The following is a 16,728-nucleotide window of genomic DNA, read 5'->3' as shown; positions in this document are numbered from 1 at the left end:
ATATTTCTTATGAAAAAACAAATCAGAATGATTTAATTTTCATTGATGAAACGTAATATTTTTGTAAAAATCGGGGTCTTTAAAGGTCGCAGATAGTGCGCACGGGCCAAGGTTAAAATGGTATAAACTCTGGTTTAAAGTGTTCGGATTAAAATTATTATTTTCTGTATAAAACAAGTCAAAATTTATAAAAAAAAAAAATTCATGTAACACAAATTTCTTAAGAGGCTATAATCATTTTATGATATTTTAAGTATCGCTTACTATATAGACAACGAAAATACTAAAAGAAAACCCAAACAAGTACATGTCAAGACTCAACAGAAAAAGCGATGTCGGCTGTCTGCACGGGGCAGCGTCCGATCAAAAAATTAGGTTTTATAACGGTTGAAACGACGTAAGAGACAAAATATTTGTTAACACAACTAACAAATTTAAAACTATTGAGATATATTAAATGTATCGATTTGAAATTGAAATATATGATTTTTCAATTATGTGTACAAAGGCGAAGACACTACAAGAATTTAAAAACACGTGTAATTTACTAAAAATGGAGATTTCTATTCATGACGTTGTTATAAATATAACGTAGCGTTGGACTGGGCTGTGCAGTTTGAGTATACAAACTGTTTATTTAGATGACGCTCGTAAATTTTTGTGCATTGTTTTTGATTTTAAAAATTAAATAAATTATAATCTATACTTAAAGATTATTGCAAGCACTTTAAAGTGCGTTGCGCCTTAAAAAAGAAATGTAGTGTGTGTCCATCAACATGTGTTAAGTCAAAATCAAAATGTTTGACGTTATAATGAAATAAGCGTAACGTCAGACGGGTCCGTGCATAAAACCGGCGATCTTTAAAGACCCCGATTTTTACAAAAATATTAAGTTTCATCGATAAAAATCAAATCATTCTGACTTATCTTTAATGAGAAATATTTTGATATACAATAGATGCATATAGAACAATTTATTTTATCAAAAACGCACGAACTTTTTGACAACCGTCGTATTTTAAACCCACAAAAGTATTGCTCGAAAGGTTTATCACTCCATCATGTAGATATTGATTAATTTTGTCAGGCAAGCTTTTTAAAAAGCTATTAACTTGTGACTCCAGTAATGTATTGTTCTAATGCTATATTTAGCAAAAGATATGCAGGTATTTCCAGAGCTATAGTTAGAATACATTGATCTTATTTCGAAAAGTTGTCATTAAAAGGTCATTTGTGTACGTGGAAAATTCCAAAAAGATGTAGAAATGAAAGTACTTCAGTTTGAAGTATATAACAGACGATTCTTATCGACTTTCGCAATTAATCATTTTCTCCCCAAAACTGCACATATTGCGTAAGTAAATGAGAACCATTATGTTAAAAAGATTTCGGTGCCGACATGCATGATTTTCATTCATGATCAAATACTGAAGAAGCTGATGATTATTGTATTTGTATTTTTAGACAGGACGTCGACTGTGCCACATCAGTAGCTGACCAATTCTTGAAAAGAAACAGATCTTCGGAACAATTAATATGTAAGTTGATTTTAGAGTATTTAATGACATATATGTTTTAAATATTCATTTGGAGGAAATTCAGATATATATATACATATATATTTTAGGTCACCAGCAGAGTTTGATAATTCGTTGTAATGTTATTGTCACTCCGAGTGACGTATTGTATAATTCGCGATTTCGGTTTACCTTTACACTCTATTTTGAGAATCTCTTTGCTTCAGTTATTTTAGGGCAATCTATTGTTTTCTGTATTCGTCGTTGTGCATCTTGCGGCGTGCGATGCGCTTTATCATTTGCAAATTTTCAGCTTCTCTGAAACCACTCAACCTTTTTCAACCACTTTTGGCATATAGCATATTATCTATGTGTGAAGGGAAAAAAAATTGTGTATTTCTATGAATCCTTCTCTTGGGTATATAGGACAAAAATCCCTAAAATTAATGTAATCTTTAAAAATCTTCCCCTATACATCGAGCCGCCAAACTTGGCATATTTAGGTGGGTTTTTGTCTAATATATATTATGAAAATACATTATTTCTTTAAAATCTTCTCCTCTGCTCCTAGGTATTCCAAATTTTGAATTTCTTTTTAAAATTTCGTTTTTTTCTCTCAAGCCTATATATAAAAAGACAAGAAAACATTAATGTAACCATCAATTGTCGTGCGGAAAATAAATAAAGTAAACAATGGAAATCAGTCTTGATTATCAAACCACTTTGAAATGTGTGAAAAAGGCATGCGTCTAAATGATGGAGACGATAGTCGAGAATATTTTGAAAACTTAAAGTCGGATGAAAATCGACCAAAAACGATACCCATTTTAAACTTTATCAATTCCTCAAATAAATGTTGGCTGCATAAAATATCAATTGAAACTAGACTCATGTATCACCTAGATATTAAAAAAATGCATTTCACTTTAAGAATATAAACAAGAACTGTGTAGAGTATGTTTTTACGCGGGTAGTTAAATTCGGTGGTCTAAAAAAGGGGACCTGTCGTTTTTTCAATAGTAAATGAGAAGCAACTTTATATATTTGATATCAAAAACATATATATTTTTACAAATTCACTTTATTGAAGTAAATATATTATGTATATCGTAATTTATAAAGGGAAAGAACATTCCGATTGACAATCTTTCTAATGTTTAGACAACCTTTCGTTCTAAATAACTTCTCCCACCTCAATCTCCATACACCAACACTTAAACTTATATGTATAGAGCAACCCGGTCCTCCGGGCTGCAATAATTAAGGCGCATAATTATGGTCATGAACGTTGGATCTCTAAAATTGTGAAATTTGGGGCCCCAGGATAAGGAGTTCTGCAAGAAAGGAACCGGGGCTCTATTAATTGTATTGTGATTTGTATTATTTCTTTGAAAATCTCCTTTTCGAGTTCTGAAAATTAAGCCGCTGTATAAAGTACTTAGCGATGATTAAGAAAGGATCTTCTTTCAAAATTATGATTACTAGACCCATGGGTCAGGAGTTCTTGTGTTAGGGGTGGCTATATTGATTATATCGTAAAAATGCTTAAATTCAAGATTTTATCATTAACAATTTTGAAATTTTTTGGCTCCTGTTTTCATGAAGGGTTTTGCGGTAGGGTGGGGGGGGGGGGTCTATTGGTTTTTTTTTTTTGAAAATCTTCTCTGCAGATGAAGGTACCTACATGTAGCAGATAAACCAAGTACATACTCGTAGTTATGATAAGCAAAAAGAAAGAAGGAAAGGAACATTTCTCCACTTCCAAACACGAAAATCCTAATTCCTATTTTGGCGGAAGGGGTGTCGAACTCTTCTTTCAGTAAAATTTTCAAACACTACCATTTACCCTTCTTTTACGATACACTTCAATGTGTCTGTTAAAAGTCAAGGGGGGGGCAAACCTACGCCCCAATATCCAATAAATGCCTATATTATGTTTATCTTTGCTATCCCCCCTGGTCCGACACCTTTATATTTATATCATTTATAGAGGCCTATCTATATATAATTAATATCATTAACTTGTTATATTAAGGTCGGGTTCAATTTTATTCGGGATCGAGTTCCCAATACCCGGTATTTAAATCCTGTGGAAACAAAGGTTATGGTAATTTTAATGTTAATAATTTTAAATTTAATAAGGCACAATAAGTAGGGGTGTATTAACCAGATTTATAGAAATTCTGGTATTCTTGGGTCAATTTATTAATGTCTACTTGAAGAATTTATACTCTTTGCTATTCAACTGCTATGGTTTATCACTGTAAAAAATGACACTTTTAGTTTTAAAAAGGTCAGTATTGAATAACAGAAGTGCGAACAATAGTCTTATTCTCCTTCCTACCTCCAAGTCAATTTTCAAAAGTTGACATATTTGAATGATATTTTACTTAAAGATTTTTAAAGATATAATTATTTACTTTATATAGATTTTCTGATTTCATAAAACGTTACTTATTTGAGAAAACAAAGAAAGATAACTCTATAATTCTACTAAAAAATTAAGAATAAAATTGGCACTAGAAATCAAATTCTTATTGCTGCTTCCTTAGGAGATGACAACCTATATAGTAATGGTGTAAAGGATAATTAGCAAATTCAGATTGATAAATTAAAAAAGAAACTTAACCTTCCATCATTAGATATAACTGATAACACATTCAGCAGCTGCTTGAAAATTGTTTACATAAAAAATGTTAATTTGCGACTTCAGCACATTGAATTCTCCAAATGTGGTAAATTATTATTTTTCAGTCAAACTAGAAAAAATGATGAATTACAAGACTACTTAAAATACCCAATGAATAAAGCTATACGTTCTAAATTAACAAAACTGAGAATTTCTGCACATCCTTTAGAAATTGAAGTAGGCAGATATTCAAAGCCATGTATCCAAAAAGAATCCCGTTTTTGTCACTGTTGTTAAACTTGTAGAAAGTGAAATACATTTCATATATGACTGTCCCTTATATATAGATTTGCGAAACAAGTACTGTCATCTGTAATTTAAACGATAAGATATAGAAAAAAAATCATTGTAAAGTATTCTGTAATCCTGACAATGCGGTTCATTCTAGAAGGCTAAGTGAATTTTTATATGAATGTTTTGCATTGCGTTCCAAAAATAAAGCGCAATTATAACATATTTAATGCACTTTATCATCACTATCCCTACTATACTGCTTGCATAATGATTATGTTTAATCTTCAAGTTGTATAGTTGACTCTGTATAGTTGACTTCACTGATCCATACATTTGCATGTATGTATGTATTTTATTATTTGTCTTTTATATGTAACATGGTTGTATGCCAACATGTTTGGTGAATCAATTAAGAAACTGAATTGAATAATTTTGGTAAAACTTGTGTTTTTTCACTATAGAAATCAATGGAAAATAATTTAACCCCCCCCCTCCCGTGAAACAAAACTTCCTCTTAGCAGGTAATATGGAGAGTCATTTTTCAAATTTATGCGAAGCTTTTGTGATACACAGAGGGATATGTTTATAGACAAAAAAACCTACAAAAATGCTTATTTTTCACTAATTTCAAAGCGATTTACAACTTTATAATAGTATTTTATTAATTTGTATGTGTTTTATTGATTTTCGTATCATATAAGAAAAGATATAAGAAACATTTTATCATACTTTATACTATTTTAAAATATGATGAAGCTTTAAAGTTTGATTTCAGTAGAAAATATCGTCTAACATCCTTTATTGTTTTTCAAGAGCTGGAATTAATATCAACTATCTATAGCTGGAATTAAGATGATAAATAAATTGTAGGGATCGTTCATTATACTCAGGTGATTGTTAAGGTCTTTGGGCCTCTTGTTTTTGTTTCTTCTGAAATTGCGATATATGATCGCTTTTAGAAAAATCATCCTTACACAATTGAATTACTTGAAGGCCAATCGTTTATAGGAGTCGATCAATGGATGTATTGAAATTCTTATCAGCATTCGATTCTCACGCAACATCTGTCAAACTAATACATGTTCAGATAATAAAGCATATAATATAACAGCTGAATTCGACATCTTTCTCTCAACGATTTTCCGCAACTTCATTCTGTAGTTTCAATTGCAGTTTCAATCGGACAAAATTGAAAACACTTTAGATAAAGAATTTATGAAGAACAAGTTTCATTCTCAAAACAAGTAAACACCTAAATATTTTTATATTGTAAATAGTTTAGGTAAAAAAAAAATAGCGCTGAATAAAGGAAATATGAATATCCATTCTTTTTCATCTACGGAAAGATAAAATTAATTTCGATTCGTCTGCTCGTCCCTCCGTGTAGGTGTATTTCTGTTTGTCTGTTACACTTTCGTTTTCACTCGATACCTCGAGAAGCCTTTGAGCTGCAACATGAGGTTATTACATAACACATATCGTGTACCCACGCCATACGCTGTTATATTGAAATATTGTTTAGTATTTTTATGTTTTGTTTCTGAAATTCTTTTAATGATCTACCATATTGTGTTCTAGCACTTTCATTTATAGTTCAAATTGATATTCAGCTCCATTTCCATCATTATTATTTTGCAGAATTCAGAAGAAGAGGTTTGAAATGAGTCTGAAAACCATCTATATCATCCTCCTATTTGTCACTTTGTATGAAGTTTCGTCATCCAGTTGTAAAGCAAAAAATGGTGATCAATTGTTCATTTTTTAATTGCTTTTCATGCATACCATTTAATGTCCATGTCAATTGATAAGATTTTATACTTACAGTGATTTTTTTGTTTTGTAAAATGATATTTTTATCATAATTATGCTGTATTTATTATTTGAAGGAGACAAAGATCAAGATTGCTCAAAGAGATATTCAGGTTGGTATAAAAAATCTTAACTTGCATATTCTTGCATTTGGATGACCTTTTGAAATTCATTTAGCAGCAACTTCAAAAAATTGGAAAATAATTTGCAAGTTATACATTTAATAAGTAATTTTTTGTGGTAAGATAAAATAGGAGTTTAAGAAAACCAAAGAGAGTTGGGGGGGGGGGGGTTGTTGATAGTGATAAAACAGACTGTATTGTCATAAAAAATGAAAATCCATCATCCAATATAGTTCCTGTCCAATGGAGTTAAAACAAAGGTAGCCGCACGAGTTTGACAAGCATATAACGCTCCAGACCATTCACCCGACGAAATTAAAATGCCGGTTGAATGATCAAGAAATTAATTCACCTAACTTTATAGAGTTATCACAGAGCATGGGTGTCGGAAGCAGATTGAAAGTGATGATTCGGGCTAATCGAAAGGGGGGCTTCACCAATTTTCAGTGCTTATATAATGTCTATTTTTGCAAAGCCCCGAGCCCCCCAGGTTCCTACGCCTATGCAGAGAAAACTATAAGAAATGGAAATAATGGAAATAATGAAGTTTTGATGTATCTTTTAAAACCCTTCTGAAAAACAACTTGGCAAGAAGAAAAATGAAATATGTGAAAAATGTAACGTGTAGGGGACGGATTAGAGCCAAACCGGCCTCCCCACAACACACAGGGATCGGGACTGATAAGAATCAGACCTTAGGGACAAAACTAAGACACTAATGTGCGCTGCTAAAATATACAAATATGCGAAACGTACTTACAGACTAAATATATTTAACGTATTTACAGAACATGCCAAGAAAACATACTAAGCTAACGAAACTGCAGGCAAAAACCAAATCTGTGCTCTACCGACATAGACAGATCCACAATAGAACAAGACACAACACTTTACAAACACCGTTAAGCGACAGTCATACGCTTAATTAAGTATGACCCAGATAACAGTACCCTCAATGGCCACGAATCAACAAATGTTAAAGCAGGACAATACAGCCCAACAACCCTATAGTCTAGTTAGATACGAGGAAATAAAGAGTTTTAACTCCCCCAATCTTCCTAACTCAAGTACCGATGTACATTCAAATAAACCTAACTACGTCTGCATAAACCTAACTACGTCTGCCTATCTATACAGCGTTCTTTGTTCTGTTCCAACCGCGTGCTCGGCACTCCCCCATCTACTTAGGTGGCAGAGGATAGTTTCGGATTAAGTACGGGTCAAAAAATCGAAAAAATAAGAAAACTGAGGTTTGAATGCATATTATAGAAAATCTTATATAGCTAGAATATTTTATGGGTGCATTTGGAGGGAATTGGTGGCCTTGTATATTTTATTGAAATATGACACTTTAGTATGGAATATGGACTAGAAATACGAAACTAAGCTCAAAAATAGCTCTACCGGTATTTCACCAGAAAAGCAGGGTGAATTGTAGCTTGAAAACGAGGTGGTTGAGCCATTATCTCTTGCTGTTCAGTGGTATGTACAAATGTTGCTCTGCAATTTATGTGGTAGCTTAGGTCATGAGCACGGGCCTGGAAGCTGTTGCGGCTGCGGCAACTGTAGTGAAAATAGGCTTGATTTACATAAAATTTTGAGATTGTCCCTGTGCCATCTTTAGGGCTAATTATGTAAGTTGTACATGTTTTATTCCTAAAAGCTTCAAATTCCTCAAGGGATTTCATCATACCATTATTACATGTAGAGGAAATTAAAAATTTTTTAATGCACATTTTAAAAGCATCTCAATATTACGTAAACCGTCAGTCAAAGGTTTTGATTGCCAAAAAAACTATCCTCTGCCACCTTAGACCCCAGGTGTTACATGTACTCTTGGGATAAAGTAGATAACCCGTCTCCGCGTATTTCGTTGGACACCAGTAACAAATAATATTCTATTCACTACAAACGCAATATTAAATACACAAGTATACTACAATGTTAATGCGCAAATTGACAACCAAACTGAAGCAGAATTTACTAAAATAAGAAAGTTCAAGAAGTCCAATAAATCAGGAATAGGTTAATTGACAAAAATAGTTCAACATAAATTTAGACTTGTATGGCCGATACTACGAATTCCGGAATACTTCAGCGACAAAACTTCTAACATTGTGTATATTCAATTTTGTCATATCTCCGAGAAATGACTCATCAATTTGATTTCCGGATGAAAAAATAGTCCCAGTTTTCTGTCATTTATCGGCTGACTCCACTACGCCCCAGTGCTGTTAAGAGTTTATTCTGAATAGTAAACTTTTTTATACGTAAGTTTAGTTCATTCTCTCCTTTAAATACCAAGTGGTTCGATGGCCATGTCATTTAAAGGAATGAGAAGATTTCGGAAAATCTTTGGAAAGGGTCGGAATTATTTAAAATAGAGTTTTTGTCTGCTGTCAGAGTAAGAAGCTGTGAAACACATGTAATGTCAAAAGATACGCTAAGGTTTTATACAACTTCTTTCAATTTGTTTCAGCAATGAAGAGACAGAACGTTTCGTTTAAAAAATAGTACGGACAAAAATCACTGTCAGACATTTATTTGTTCTGACAAGTAAAATGATCCGTTAGACTGGAAAAAGTTTTGTCAGACCAGATACATGCAACTCATTTTTTACGTTGGTAAAGGGAAAAAATAGTGGCACTTAAATGCTATTCAAGTTTTTTTGATATTCGATATCACGATTTCAAATGACATTAATTTTTAATTTCATGAATAGTTGGTCACGTGTTCAGCTCTAGAACTGAACTTGAAAAATTTGCTTGGCTTTAATCAATAATTAATAAAACAATTAAAAAGAATGAAAACATGTGTATGCAGATCTAGACACAATGGTATAATAATCCCAGTGATCGATATGTGAAAACATATCGTTCCTCGTGTTTTTTTTTCTTGTACATGTAGTAGCTCGTTAAACTATGTTTGATTTTTAAGTACATTTGAATCAAATCAAAATCACAAAAATTAAGTGTCACTTGCGTGGCGCAGTTGTTAAACTAGTTTGCTCTAAAGATTCAAAGTAAGATGTTGATCCTTGCGTCACACGTTCCTGCGGGATGCATTTGGAGATGAACTCTTTTGATGAGACCATTATAAAGTATAACGCGAAATCCCATTTTGCTGTAGGTGCTGGCACAAAACGACCCCTCACTGCTTAATGGTTCTGAGTGCTGTGTATAGGTAAAAATTTATAGACCTACATATAGCTAGCTCCATCGGCAAGTGGTAGTGTCTCAATATGAGAGAAAAATTTTCGAACGTAAAACAAAGAAAATGTAAAGTATTCAGACATACTTACTTCTGTATAGAAATTACTTGAAATGAAATTTCAAATTTAAAATTATGGAATACATTGTATAAAGATAGATGCATTTGATAGAAAAGATAAGCACAGAATTCTATAAAAATTAATTATTGTGTCCGAAAAGAACCATTCATACCCCAAAGAGAAACGCAAATGCTTGTTTTAGTCAGAGAAAGAAAAATGACAATCTAGTGTATGTTGATGGTAACATCGAATATAAAGAGTGTTTGTTTCTTTGTTGGGACCAAATATCTTGTACACATTCAAAAAAGAGAAGGGGGCGTTTTGATTCAAATGCTTCATAAGTATAAGGGCAGTGTTTGAGTAATAAATGGTACTCAAAAAAGTTTTAATCCTACCCACAAAATAGTATTTTCGAGTTTGGAAAAACTATTTTTTTTGGTGGTGGGGGTTGTTGTTTGGTTTAGTCAAATTGTTGTCAGGTTTTTATCAGGGAAGTTGAATTGTTTTTATCTGCCCCCCCCCCCTACACACACTTTCAATAACTATGCTAAGTAAATTGAACTTATTTCTAATGCTTGGGGTTGAATCTCTTTCAAATCTGCAATAACTGACCTGTATCTAAAAGTAGCTGCAGAACTGTAGCTTTCCGAAAAAAATATTTTGGCAGACCGCAGAGCTACAGTGCCACCCATTGTAAAAACAGTACATTTATTGTGCACAAAAGGGTGAGCTTATTTCTTGATTAATTCTTTCTAATTCTTACCTCAAACGTGAAAAAGATTTATAAAAAATCTCTTCCTCTTCTATGAAGTTCGCTTATATTTGACATTTGCACGAAGTGCGTTGGACCAAATTATCTTGCAAACCAAAATTGCAGCGCAGCAAAAATAGACGACATTTTATATGATCTCAATTTTGAGACCAGAAGGGGCTGAAGGGCTATTAACAACAATTATAAGGAATGCCTTTTTGTGGAAACAGTGAAAGAATATTTTAGAACATGTTCGTAATATTTTGATATGTCAGTAAAAAAAACATGGAAAAATAAATCGAGAACCAGCGCACTTTTTTGTGCGCAGTAAATATATAGTTTTTTTCAATGGGTGCCACTGTGGCTCTCCGGTCTATCAAAATATTTTTTCGGAAAGCTACAGTTCTGCAGCTAATTTAAAAGAAGTGCCATGATCTTCGCTATTCAAATGCAATTGAAATTATTTTTAATGTTTCGTGTTGTATCTCCAACAAATTAGTTCTAGCTGACTTTAATCTGAAAGCATGAAAATGTTCCTCTACTTCCTGTGGGATCTTTCAGATTACCATGTTCAACTCCCATGAATACTTTCAGTACTTTGATTGACATCAACAGCTGCAACGTCGAAAACAACGGAGACACAATATGGTGTTTCGGAGAGATTCAATAAATGCTTGGTTGTTAATGATACACCGGGTTTCTTCGATACAGGCACTACAATTTATGAAACATTTGCTGAAATCGAAAAGTTCACAGATATGATAGACTTAAGTTCTCCAGCCATTCATGTTTTATTATTAGTTGTAAAAATTGGGAGACACTGATGAAGAACAAAAGAGTGTCCAGCTTTTATTGGACTACTATGGTCAACAAGTTGAGCAGTGTATGATTGTGGTATTCACTGCTAAAGATAAATTGGATGATGAAAATTTGACCATAGAAGAATACATTAATACTATGGATGACAACTCCAATATCAAAAAGCTCATAAATGACATAGATAGAAGATTTTATTATTATCGGTTTCAATGGAAATATGACAGACCGTGATGAGGAAGTCAAAAGTATTTTGAGAATGATTGAACTGATTGGCAAAAACGATTTCCGTACTTGATATAGAAAAGGGGACTTCAAAACTGTAAAAGATTATACATAGTCTTGATGCTTTCGAGATTATTTGTCCAGTTTTCTTTTATTTTTGTAGTTTAACATATTCATTGCTTTTTACCTGAGCCGAAGGTTCAAAAGAGCTTTTCTGATCAAAATTTGTCTGTCGTTGTCGTTGGCGTTGTTGTCGTTGTCATAAACTTTCTACATTTTCATCTTCTTCTCAAGAACCACTGGGCCAATTTCAACCAAACTTTCCACAAAGTATTCTGAGGTGAAGGGAATTCAAGTTTATTCAGATGAAGGACCATGCCCTTATTCAAGGGGAGATAATTCAGAAATAGTGAAAATTTGGTGGTATGTTATAAAAATTTTCTTCTCAAGAACCACTTTGCCAGGAAACTTGAAACTTATAGAGAGGTATTCTCAGGTAGTGTAAATTCAATTTTGTTCAATTCATGACCCCCGGGGGTAGGACGGGGCCACAATGGCCGATCAAATTTTTACATAGAAATATATAGGAATTTTTTTTAAAAAAAATCTTCTTGTCAAGAACCACTGTACCAGGAAAAGTGAAACTTATATGGAAGTATCCTCAGGTAGTGTAGATTCAAGTTTGTTCAAGTCATGACCCCCTGGTGTAGGGCGGGGCCACAATGTCTGATCGAAGTTTTACATAGAAATATAAAAGAACATTTTTAAAAATCTTCTTCTCAAGTACCACTGTGCTAGGAAAAATGAAACTTATATGGAAGTATCCTCAGGTAGTATAGATTCAAGTTTGTTCAAATCATGACCCCCGGGGTTAGGGCGGGGTCACAATGGCCGATCAAAGTTTTACATAAATTTATAGGGAAATTCTTTTAAACTCTTCTTCTCAAGAATAGCAAAGCCATGAATAATCATATTTATCTAGAAGCATCCTCAGGTAGTGTAAATTCAATTTTGTTCAAATCATGACCCCCGGGGGTAGGGCGGGGCCACAATGGCCGATCAAAGTGTTACACAGAAATATGTAGAAATTTTACTTTAAAATTCTTCCTCTAAGAACCACTGTGCCAGGATAGATGAAAATTATATGGAAGCACCCTCAGATAGTGTAGATTCAAATTTATTCAAATCATGACCCCTGGGGGTCGGGCGGGGCCACTTTTGACGATAAAAGTTTTACATAGAAATATATAGGAAAAGTATTTAAAAATCTTCTTGTCAAGAATACCAAAGGCATGAATTATCATATTTATATGGAAGCATCGTCAGGTAGTTTGGATTCAGCTTTGTTCAAATCATGACATGGTGGATTAAAGTTTTACATAGAAATTTGTAGGCACATTCTTGAAAAATCTTTTTCTCAAGAATAGCAAAGCAATGATTAGTCATATTTATATGGAACCATTCGTAGTTAGTGTAGATTCAAGTTGTTCAAATCATGACCCCTGGGGATAGGGCAGGGCCACAAAGTGGATCCAATTTTTTGCATAGAAATATTGTTGAAAAACTCTTTTAAAATCTTCTTTTCAAGAATGGCAAAGCCATTATTAGTCATATTCACATGGAAGCTTTCTCATGTAGTGTAGATTCAAGTTTGTTCAAATCATGACCTCGGGGGGTAGGGCGGGGCCACAATGTAAGTTCAAATGTAAAGGGCAATAAAGCCACAGGTAGTCAAAGAAATATGCAGGCATCCTTAGTTAGTGTAGATTCAAGTTTGTTCAAATCAAACCCTCTCCCCTTTAAAGATTGGTTGGACCCAATTTTGGGTTTAAACTTTTCAATAAGAATCTGATTTCTGCTTTTTCCAAGCTACAATGCTCAGGTGAGCGATGTGGCCCATGGACCTCTTGTTTGTATATTGCATTGTGTTGTATTTTGAACTTTGAAGATAAGCAAAAAAAGTACAATGAAAAGAGTTTTAATGATTTGTGCAAAATATATCAAATTGATTGTCGACTTAATGGATTGAGCAAGGAGTGTGAAATGAAATTCTAACTAGTTGTAAGCAAACTTGGTTTTCAGAATGAATATAAATGAACTCAGTTATTTTTTTAAGAACATGAGTTGTATATTTTAATTTCAATTTTAACTTTAATATCTCGTTAAAAAAATCCCATACTCAGTCCGAATTTTGATTGTTTGGTCACAAGTTACATGTATGCATTACTAGCTATTATAAAAAGTTCTGCCAAAAAGGGGTAGTAGGATATGTCAGTCTGTAGCGATTACGATTATGATTGACTAGTAACCCTTGTATTTTGAAGTCTAAAAAATTCAATTTCTAAACTTTTGATTCATAATATTATTTGTTGGTTTACATAGGATATGAAATCAGAATCACTGGCATAATAAAACCTCCTTTTACTCCGATACTGAGTTTTTCAAATTTGCAGATGTTGAGTACAATACAAATTGTAATTAATTTGTTTAATCTTTAAATGGCGTGTAGTCAAAACTACAGATATAATTTTATAAAACTATTTTGTATTTCTGAAATATGAATATACTGAGATTGAGACCTTAGGTAATTAAAATCTTAAATTCCTGTTACAGAAATAAATGACGAGGTGCGGATGTTACTAATCGGTAAGACTGGCGTTGGCAAAAGTACCACTGGTAACACCATATTAGGATTTAATGCATTCAATACTAAAGTCTCTGCAACATCAGTCACAACCAAAACAGAGTACAACGAATCGAAGAGATACGGTAAAAAACTGGTCGTTGTTGATACTCCAGGACTATTTGATACAGGTCGAACAGCAATGGAAGTTCTCAGAGAAATATCTCAGTGCTACTTTCTTACATCTCCTGGTATTCATGCTATAATCTTGGTTGTTCAAGTTGGAAGATTTACTGAGGAAGAACAAAAGACCGTAGATTTATTCATAAAAGTTTTTGGAGAAGATGCGAAAAAATTCATGATTGTAGTATTTACTGGGAAAGATAGATTAGAAAATGAAGACATGACTATTCAGGACTTTGTCAGTACGATGAATAAAAGTTCAAACCTAGCCATTATACTCCATGAAATACAAGGAAGATATATGGCCATTGGATACAGAGGACAGCAGAAAGAACGGGAGAAAGAAGTACGACATATGCTGTCAATGATCGAGAAAATGGGAAAAGACAACGGTCAGTCATTCTATAGCAACGATATTTTTAAAAGAGTAGAAGATATGATAAGAGAAGATGAAAGAAAAAAAATTGAAAATTCAAAGAGCAAAGAAAAAACATACACAGAAGAAGAAGTCCGACAATTAATGAGTGCAGAAAGGTCCAAAACGCGTGGAAATCAACAAGACGGATCGCCGTTTTTACGAATCTTAGGTACTGTTGTAAAGGTATTTACTTCAATAGTTCGGTTTTTTGGATTTTTTTGAATTTGGTTTTCATATTTGGCATTATATACTCGTCCACAATACTATTTGATATCACAATTATGATTTATTGCTATAGTGTAAAACAGAAACCTTATTTAGTGAAACATGTTCAGTTATACATAAAAAACTGATTTGCTATTTTAAAGGCCATGTAAAACTCGTATAAAAGATTAATCTACATGATTGTATTTTATGTATTACATGTTTTTAAAAGGACAACTTTCATCAAACTCATTGTATGAAATAGAATTAAGTTTAGGGCTAGAAAACTTTCCTAAGAATATAGCAGATGTGGTTGTACAATTCAGAAAACGGGAGATGGCTCATTTCTTAGAATCAAAGATACCAGTTTGAAGTAAGACAACATCTTCTTCAAAAATTGTATTCATTTTTAAAACTTTATTTCTCATGTTACTGTAAAATCACATATTTTTGTGAGACCAAATTTTTGGTGTTTGAAGAAATATAATATGGGTTCTTTGGATGGAGAATTGCTGAGTTGTTATGTATATGAAATTTTACATTTCATGGTGGACATAAATTCGTGGGTCTCTTCATACCTCGAAGGAACGAAAATTAAACCCCCAGAAAAATTAGTGATTTCATAGAATACTAGCATTAGTCATTGAGTCATTAGTTATTGTTTGTTTTTTTTCTGTAAATAAAACAAATGAATATTGTTCCACTCTTATTTCAGTTGTTTATACGTATCTGTATACATAACAATCACTATTTCCAGATATTTCTTGATAAAATGTCAGATAATAGTTTATCGAAAACAAATGATAGTACCCTAAACCTTATAATGAAATTTTTCAATATTTTCATATTTTTGTTTAAAAAAACAAATGTCCTCTGTTGGGAACTACTGTCAAGCGTGAAAGGTGTCATTCACATGCGATTCTATTGTTCACTGACCAAAACAATCAGCACGCGGGTATGATAAAGGAAGCAAAAAAGTAATTTCTCGTGAAATTGTGAATTTTTAAAGAAAATATTTAATTTTCATCCTTAAATTAATTTATGTAAGACATCTGACACGGCAGGCCCATGCTAACAATTAAGTGTCTAAATTCCAAAAAGTCTTATCCGTGTGATTAAAGCTATTCTCGAAGATCTCTCTGTAAATTGATATGATTTATAGAATATGCGCGCGGGTTCTCACGCCTTTCACCATTCCCATTTATGATACATGCTCTTTTAGAATAGTTTTTCATGATTATGTTTTATTTTGCTAAAAAAAAATGTAGGATTGTGGAGTTTGCGAATTTTTATACCCCTGTTCGACGGTGACCTTTCATATCTATTGAAACAAAATTGATTATATTTTCAATTGTTCATTTTTTTTCTGACTCTGCATTGTATGTTTATATGCATGATATTTTGTGTTTTTTCATACAGTCATTTATAATGTAAATAAATAGCATTTTTCAACTCACATAATCTTATTTTTGTTTCTTCGTATCAAACAGAGTTAAACTATTGTCAGTGGGTTCACATAAATTATTAAGTTTGATAAATTACCATAACCGCTGATTAACGTAAATTATTATTATCTATTGCATTAAGATAAAAACAAAAGCAAATTTTCCATAATAAAAAGCTAACAGAACAACAATACCCCGGAATTTAATAAATTCTTTGAGTAAAAAACATAGTTGAAAAACATCTATTTTTGCCTAAAAGGTGCTGGTAGAATGAATCCCACTGTCCCGTCAGTAAAAAAAAATTTCCACACATTCGCACGAAACCTTACCCGATGTTTTGAATTTTATACATTTGAACCGAGATTTTTCGTAAAACTATTTATGTCTTCTAATGCTTATGGGCAAGATCACCGCAGCTTTT

General features: G+C 32.7%; 1 protein-coding gene across 1 annotated transcript; it reads left to right on the top strand.

Annotated features, from left to right (window-relative positions):
- The first annotated feature begins 1,249 nt into the window (after positions 1-1,249).
- Positions 1,250-14,880, top strand: LOC134279910 (GTPase IMAP family member 9-like). Its single transcript, XM_062762326.1, has 5 exons — positions 1,250-1,354; positions 1,465-1,538; positions 6,079-6,182; positions 6,327-6,362; positions 14,048-14,880. The coding sequence occupies exons 3-5, from the start codon at positions 6,101-6,103 to the stop codon at positions 14,878-14,880; spliced, it is 951 nt and encodes a 316-aa protein (XP_062618310.1). The 5' UTR covers positions 1,250-1,354; positions 1,465-1,538; positions 6,079-6,100.
- Positions 14,881-16,728: the final 1,848 nt, after the last annotated feature.

This window comes from Saccostrea cucullata, unplaced genomic scaffold (assembly GCF_032062105.1).
Source record: "Saccostrea cucullata isolate Sc308-1 unplaced genomic scaffold, CSIRO_AGI_Scuc_v1 ctg882, whole genome shotgun sequence".
Classification (NCBI taxonomy): Eukaryota; Metazoa; Mollusca; class Bivalvia; order Ostreida; family Ostreidae; genus Saccostrea; species Saccostrea cuccullata.
Note: the sequence above shows the minus strand (reverse complement) of the source record. Positions and strands in the feature narration are given on the sequence as shown.